Raw genomic sequence first — 8815 nt, 5'->3', positions numbered from 1 at the left:
TTATTATTACTTTTACAATTTTATTTCCACAATTTTGTGAAAATATGTTTATTAAAAAAATTCAATAATTGTTTTATATAATATTTATATTATATAATAAAATTGTGGTACAGAACTGCAGTACAGAATAAAAAAGTGCAGAACTGCATTTTGCAAAAACTACATTTTGGCTCCCACTGACCTCTTGCTTGCCCACCTCTGGTATATATACACACCTATATATATTAGATGATAATTAATTGTATGTTATTTTAGAATCACTTTATAAAAATGATGATGATAATATTAGACTGAAGCCATTAAAAAATTATTTAAGTTTAATATTGTATTTATAGAAATTATTTACAGAAAAATAGAATACATTATGATTTTGTTTTATAGCCTTTTCTATGGATCAGGGAATTCCTGATTATGATATGGATACAGATGATGAAAAGTGGGTAAATCAGCAAGCAAGGAAAATGGACATAACACCACTACAGTTTGAAGAGATGATGGATCGTCTTGAAAAAAGCAGTGGACAACAGGTTATATTATTTTTGCAATTTGTATTTAATTTTATAAGAATTGTCCAGTAATTTAGATTGTCATAAGTGGCCATTTATGCCAATGATAGTCATTAAATACCTTTGTTCTAAGACTTCATTGGTTATTTGGCACAATTTAGCCTATAAGACCCTTGTACCATTGGAACAAAATGGAATGAAATAAAAGCATTGGTTTAGATGAAACTGTGAATCATCACGTAATTCTTAATTAATGACATTACTTATGAGTAGAAAATAAAGATAAATTTAAATTAAAAATGAATTTAATTAAAATATATATATCTGAGGAAGAATAGACATATAGCAAATAATTTTTTATTGAGAAAAAGAACAGAAATTTCTTCTTACTGAAAATTGTATTGTAAGGATAGCTGTTTATACCTTTTTTAATTTTATTTAACTTATTCTTTAGTTAAGTTGCAAGAATAAGATTGTATTGAGGAACATCCAGAGGAGTGAAACATCACCAGGCTCCTTCTGGTCAGTTTTATCCAGTATATGAGACCAAACCATAGGAAGGATATGATTGAGGTGTAAATTTTATGTATGAATTCAGAATTATATTACTTTATTTACAATTAATGAGCTAGAAAAATGATAAAATTAACATATAAATGTTGAAAATTCTACAGAAGATACTATGATTAATAATAAACTTATAATTCACAATAATTACAAAAAAGAGGAACTGCAACATTCCACTAGGAACTGAAATTAAATAATTGTGTCCAAGATAATATCTTTGAGTTTTGAGAGAGAGAGTTGATCTTGATCTTCAGACATAGAACTAAAGTTGCCATAGAAGAGTAGTACTAACCAAAAAGGCATCATAACTAGCTTGGATTTACAAAGTCTAAACTACAGCATTTTGACCAGATAGGAAGATTTTTTACATTTAAGTAAGAAACTATGAAGTATGTTTAAATTTGAAGATCTTTGGAACAGGCAAATAAGAATGAATAGCAAAACTATGTTTTTCATAATAGCATTTATTTTACTGTTTAACCACAGAAGTTATACAAAAGATTGCAAGTAGTTCTTCTGTAAAAGTATCTTTAATGTTCAGTCATTAAGTGATTACACATGAAAGTCATCTTTATTTTTAATTACACATGAAAAATCTTTGTAGAAGTGATGATACAAGTATTTCTGTTGTTTCTGTGGATATTTTCACTCATTCCTCTGTAATTATAGCCTCGAGATGATCAACAGTATATGGTCATTGTTGCTGTGTATTTCTTTTCAAAATTCTCCATAGATTTTTTATCAGTGATAAATCTAAACTACTGGTGGTCAAGGAAGAACATCTGAACATTTTGATGTGAGCTGTTCTGTAGTTATTTTTGCTATATGAAGTCTGACATGGAGCTGTTGAAGTACTGATTGTGTTTTTCTGAACAGCTTTTAACATGAAACACTTGAGATAGTCTTTGGTTTTTATTTTTCCACAACAAATATCTAATTTGCCAACACCATTAGCAACCATGTAACCCACCATTATTTGAAGGTACTTTCTACATGGATCCTGAATAATAGCATGCTGTGTTGTTTTTCTTTAGTTTAGATAACTTTCCTTCTAATATTGCCATAATAAACGTATGGATTCATCAAACCATAAGATCTTTTTCTCTTGTTCATTACATCACTTCATATAAACTGTTGCCACAGGACTCTTTGTTATTTACTTACCTCATTCAGAAATGTTTCTTCCTTGCTGTAGAACTTAAATTGCAATCTTTTAATCTTTAAATTGCAACAACTTACAAATGACCGTGAAATGTGTACTTGTAAATGTATTGGGTTGAACTGAAAGTTTGTTTGGGTATTTACACAATCGCTCGTCTGTCCTCTCTGTCATGCTTATCAAGTTTTAACTTGTTTAGGTGGACATTACAAATATTTGTAAAATTTAATATGTAAGTTTTGTCACAGCTATTTTTTTAAAATTCTGTTATCTTTTAAGGAAAAAAAAATTAAAATGGAAGATAAGAAGGTGCATTTTTGACATCTCATGCTCTGTTATTTCTGAAAAGAAAAAAGTGCAACAAAAACATAAAAGAAGATATGTGGTGTATATGGAAAGGATACAGTTACTGATCGAACATGCAAGAAATGGTTTTCAAAATTTAGGGCAGGAGATTTTTCTCTCAAAGATGCACTTCGATCAGGACGGCCTTCAACCATAGACGATGAGTTTATAATGACTTTAATTCAAAAGGATCAGCATAGAACAACACCAGAGACAGCCGACATCTTAAAAACATCCAAAACATTTGTTGTGAGACATTTGGCTAGCCTTGGATACACTTCCCAGTTATGATGTTTGGGTTTCCCATCAGTTAAGTGAATGAAACCTTATTGAGCATGTTTCTGTTTGTGATTCACTTTTAAAATGCAATGAAGATGATCCATTTTTAAAGCAATTAATAACAGGTGATGAAATATAGATTGTTTATAACAATATTCAATGCAAGAAATCTTTGTGTAAACCAGACAATCGGCCAGTGCCACAACCTAAAGCTGGTTTGCATCCCAGAAAAGTAATGATTTTAGTTTGGTGGGATTGGAAAGGGGTTCTTTATTACAAGCTTTTACCCAACAACCAAGCAATTAATTCCAATCAAGATTGTCTCCAACTGGATGAACTAAAGGCTGCAGTGCATAGAACTTGCAAATCAATGGGGAATGATATTCCATCATGATAAGGTTTCTGGCACACATATTGTTATAAGTACGCCAAAAACTTCTAGACTTTATCTGGGATGTTTTGAGTCACCCTGCATATTTTCCAGATATTGCTCCCTCAGACTATTATCTTTTTCGTTCATTGCAGAATAATTTAAATGGCATAGAATTTAAATCTTTAGAAGGTATCAAAAATCACATTTGATAATTTCTTCAATCAGAAACCCACTCAATTCTGCAAAAATGGAATTATGAAACTATCTGTCAGATGGCATAAGGTTATCGAACAAAAGAATGAATACATTGTGGATTAAAGGTTTTTATTTTTTGCTAAAAACTGAACGAACTTTTGGTTCAACCCAATATCTTCATCTACCTACTTATTTTCACAACTCCAAGTGCTGATTTTCAGAAATGTGACATTGCAAGACATGAAGATCCTGAGAAGAAACAATTCTCTTCCTAACTAGTGCTTTTTCCTTGATGAATACCATCTGTATTTTTATATATTTTTTATCAGATGGTGAAATGTTGTCCTCAAAAATTGTGTTTTTTGGGAGATTATCTGCTCCCAAAAACTATTGTTCAAATCTATCTACCTCCAGTTGATACAGCTCCAGACTTACAGCCTTATTGTGTATCATGGCTGTCTCTACTTTGCAAATGACATTTTTCTATTAACTGCTTACAGATAACTGCATATTTTTTCCTATGGAAGACATGTAAGTAGCTTCAGAATTTGAATAAGTGCTCTGTGGTCAAAATTCATTGGTAGCTGTCACACAGTGCATTTGTATATTTTGCTGTATAATTTTAGTAAAATGTTGTATAACATCAGATCAAATTTATTTTCTTCAAATGCAACTAATCACAATACAGTGGAAGATCGGTTAACAAACATATCCATTTCAAGATTTTGTTTGCTATCCAAATTGTTCATTAACCAATTATCGATTTACCATAGATTTTTATGGGAATTTGATTAATTCGTTCTGGAAACACCAAAAAATAATAAATATATACTTTCTTACTATGTTTATTTATATGTAATAATAAAAATACATATATACACAATCTTGCATTTTTATTAGTCATGTTTTTTCCATTTGTGGGGGTTAAAGAATCTGTCTAATGTCAATTGCTTTTCTCTCTTCTTCAGGATTTTTCAGAAGTAATTAATAGCATTGTAATTGTAGAGATCCCTAAGCCTATTAACTTCAACCTGGTTTGGATGCCATACTAAGACTATTGTTCTGACATCCTCCCACTTCTTCAAAAGATATTTAATAGCAGATATCGGCATTAATCCTCTTTTTCAGAAGAAAACATATCTTGCTGAGTTTCCTGGTGTTTTTCATTCAAGTGTTCTTGGCATTCTTCTGTCATCAAATCAGTTTCAGGTTCCATTATGAGCTCTTCAATGTTCTTTATTTCTCAGATGTGATTTTTCTTACTCCTTAAGTACTTCATTATACAGTCTTTCTTAGATAAGATTGAACTGTGGCACACTGTAGACCTGTTTAACCATACTACCCAACAACATCAAACATCTTCTGCCTATTATCTTTGCTATTATACTCTCACCTTTCAAAAATAAAAACTGATGCAAGACTTAACGAGTGCTCACTCGACAGTCTCGTGAATATCATAAAAATAATTATTTCTGTTAGAAAAATAAAAGGCTGGAATTACACGGAAGAGTTTCAAAGTTTGGAGGAATACTATCCAATCAGTATATACCATGTTGAGTGTCAATGTCGACATCTCTTGTGCTCCGAAAAGTTTTGAAATTGTTGCCTGAAGACAAAGGAAGACCAATCAGTATTCATTATTTTACGTTGTTTCTTCTTGTGTTTGTTCTGTGAGGTGTTCATTATCCGAACATGTATTCATTGTCTGAACATAAAAATCTTTCGTGAAAGTGTTCATTATCCAATTTGTTTGTTAACTGATCACTGTTAACTGATTTTTTTAAACTTAAAATGGCCATATTTGTTGACCTTTACATCTGGTTGAACATCTTTGGTTTCTACTTTGTAGTGTGATCATGTGGGTCTATCTATGGGCCTGAGCAGAGGAATAAGCAAATTTTATACAAAATTACGACTTTGTAATTTAATTTCTTAACATTATTGTTATAAAAAAAATCACTCTAGATGACGTTCTCTCTAAACAAACAGAGGGGAAGTTTGACATCAAGATGACAAAAGGAAAACATTCGATTGTGAAAGAGGGACAGCTGCTATTAATTAATTAAACGTCATCAGAAGAAACCTATGCCCGCACCTGGGAATGAACCTTTGCCATGTCAATAGTTGATCACATGATCATTTTCCATAAAAGGTGGAGACACCGAAGTTCTGGGCAGTCATCTCATACAAGTCCGAAGGAAGGTGAATAGATTAATTAGTGCCTGGAGTAATCAACGACTAGGTGACAAGTTCAGCAGACTTCCACGAATGGACTGTCCCAGCCCATGCAAGTCAACGATAAGAAGACCCGCCATACAATTGCCAGTCCTCTTCGTATTCCTCTCTCTCTGATCGAACAAATGTCATCTAATTTGACCAACGAATATTGAGGTATCTATGGATTCTTGTAAACTCTCTCTCAGTGGAAGTAGTAACAGAGCTAGCTCATTAGGTCAGCATGCGAGCTGATTGGAAACTTTTGTCAATCCACTCCATAGGAGTGTATATGTAACTTCATTTAACCGTATCTAATCTTAGGTTTAGTTATATAATAAATTCTTGTTGTTGTCTGATAAAAACCTGTCTCCTGTCATTCCGAAACATGGACACCTGTCGACTTGTTCACCCCCTCGCCACTCGATAAAAAGCCCTCTGAAACAACAACGTGAGCGGTCTTTGCAGACTGCTGCTGATTAAGAGGTCATTAGGGAGTGACCCTGTGGTTCCTGGTTTCTCACAGTAGCTTTTAAAGAGGACTAATGACTAATAGGAACCAGGCTGAAGCATCTGAATAAAGGAGCTCATTTTTTTCTGACCACCACAAAATTGTCTAAATTCAAACCTATAGGATTCTAAAATCATATAAGTTTTAATTTAGACATTTTTGTGTTTTATCAATACTGACCTGAGTGACCAGCAGAAAAATTCTGGATGGAAGAACTTCCCAGAGGATGTTTTTGGCATTTTTTATTAGGAAAGATCTCTTTAATTGACAAATCTCTCTCTCTTCTCTCTCTCTCTCTCTCTCTCTCTCTCTAAACCATGTTTATCTCAAAATTTATTTTTCCTGGCATTTTTTGACCTAAACTTAATATATTTTCCATGTTTATCTCATATAATTTTTCCCAAAAATTTTTATATCTGAAATTGTAATTGAGAAAAAACATCTCTTGCAATACAGTTTATAGTTGAAATTAATGCTGCTTTTCTCTGATTGGCTATGAGTTTGGCTTGCATCTTATTAGTTTAAGAAAGTCAGGCATCAGAAACTATTGACAAACTATTTCTGTTAAGGTTTGTCAAAAATGTTTTATTTATGCCTAATACAGGTATAAACGTGCTGTTGTATTAGTAAAATACCATACCTCCAGTCAAACTTATTATTGTTAGCTCTATATCTCAAAACCCTGTCTATCTTGAATTTTTTCCTTGTTTCTGTGAGATTGAAGATACAAGTTCAACTGTATAAGCACACATATAACTAAAATTAACAAGATTGTTAATGAATAGCAAATTTATGGAATCCAATTGTAAATGAAAAAATAATTTTTAGTATTTATACTAAATTATCTTAAATTTTACTTGCAATGTCAGAAATCAAGAATGCAATGTATGCCACAAAAGGGCATCACTCCTGCAGACAGCAAACAATGAAACAATCAAAATTCTTTTTCCCTTAGGTTTCAGTATTTTAATGCACCTAAACTTAAATCTACTCTGTTGAAAAAGTTGAAAACTAAATGATGATGTCTTTCAACATCATTTAGTTTTCAAATTTTTCATTCCTCTGTTCACTCCTTTGAAGGAAGTGCTGAAATATATTTAAAATAATTATTTCTACAGATTGTATAATGTTATTGAGTTTTATAAAGAAATGATTTATATTTCTCATAAGTTAATCTTTACAAGGTTTGAAAAATCTGTTATTAGGTAAACATTAATAGTGATAAATATGTGAAAGTATCACAACTGTAACAACATTCTTTATAGAATTTATACAGTTTGAATTCAACTTCATTTTATTTGTTTGTTTGTTTCATGTACATCAATATGACATGATGGCAATCTACCAAAGGAAAATTCTCATAGAAAATCCTTTCTGGAGGTATCTGCCTTCTTCCTAGGAATTTGAATGCTGACTACACATTGTGAGCACAACAAAGAGAGTTCAGATTGAAACACATTAAAATATTAAAAATAGAAAAAATTATTTTGAGGTGCTTCATATGAAGAAACCTCACACACTGTTTATTTTCTCAATAAAATTGTGTGAAATTGTTTTATAAGTGGTATCTTTCAAGTTTATAAGTCTATGCAAAACCCGAAACTTCTGACAATGGTGTTTGAAATTTTTTTCTTTACACAGAAATCTTATGTATTACATGATGGATCCAGTTAGAATTAAGCTTATTCATAGTTTTATGTTAACAGTACATCATGGCAACAATAATCAATAAGAGTAGTAAAAAAACTCAAGTGACATTGTTTGCATCACTACAAATGAGTTCATTTTATCCTTTGTAGTAATTAAAATTCCTAGTCACCTTGTTTAAAATTTTGAATAATGACAGTAACTTAAAGTGTTTGTCCAAAAACTGTATTTATTAATAGTATGGAATTATCATTATCTGTATAATGTAAGAATAATTTTTATGAAGATATTATTTGGTATTTATTACCAAATAATATCTTAAATTTAACTTTATTTATTGCTTTTCATTTATTTTATATGGATGAAAAGCAATAAATAAAGTTAAATTTAAGAAAATTTTAAAATGAAATAACATTTCATTTTAAAATTTTCTTATGCAATTAAAAGTTTTAATAATATATTTTTTGTTTTGTTAATTAAAAAATATTAAATATGAAAGTTCACTGGTCATAAAATAAATGTAAACTTATTGATTGTTTCTTCTTGCTTCAAACTTGTGTGCTCATCACAAAAATTTAAGCAATATTATTATAACAATATTAATACAGCAATATTAACTATAAGCAATGAGCTTATATGCCAAGGTAACTGCTGTCCAGTATGAGAAATTTTTTCACCTGGAAGTTTAACTTATTTTAATAATAATTGAAATTATATATTACAATAGAGTGTCGATTTTCCAAAAGTCAATCATCCGAAACGTCAATCATCCGAAAGAATTCCAGTCGGCAAATTTAAATTTTCGCCAGTGCTGTGGTGCTTCAATCTTTGGCTATGTCTTGGGCTACTCAAATATTTTACATTTATGATACTAAATTAACATCTGAAGTATAATTTTTTATTGTTTTTATATTTTTCAATATATTTATTTTGTTTGTACAAAATAAAAAAATAATTTTTAACGATACAATAGTCTTTGTTAGGCTTAACATCGACGAAAATTCAACGCGAAGCGACAC

The 8815-nt window shown here is 30.7% G+C and overlaps 1 protein-coding gene across 1 annotated transcript in view; it reads left to right on the top strand.

Moving 5' to 3' along the window:
• LOC111632208 (enhancer of polycomb homolog 1-like) overlaps window positions 1-8815 on the top strand; it is a 185905-nt gene that overhangs the window by 88748 nt on the left and 88342 nt on the right. Inside the window, exon 3 of the mRNA XM_023376587.1 lies at window positions 382-527. Coding sequence (XP_023232355.1) covers window positions 382-527 — 146 coding nt within the window. The remainder of the gene's footprint in view (window positions 1-381; window positions 528-8815) is intronic.

This window comes from Centruroides sculpturatus, unplaced genomic scaffold (assembly GCF_000671375.1).
Source record: "Centruroides sculpturatus isolate CEXI.00-Female unplaced genomic scaffold, Cexi_2.0 scaffold407, whole genome shotgun sequence".
In the NCBI taxonomy this organism is placed as follows: Eukaryota; Metazoa; Arthropoda; class Arachnida; order Scorpiones; family Buthidae; genus Centruroides; species Centruroides sculpturatus.
The sequence above is the reverse complement of the archived record's forward strand: the minus strand, read 5'-3'. Positions and strand labels throughout refer to the sequence as shown.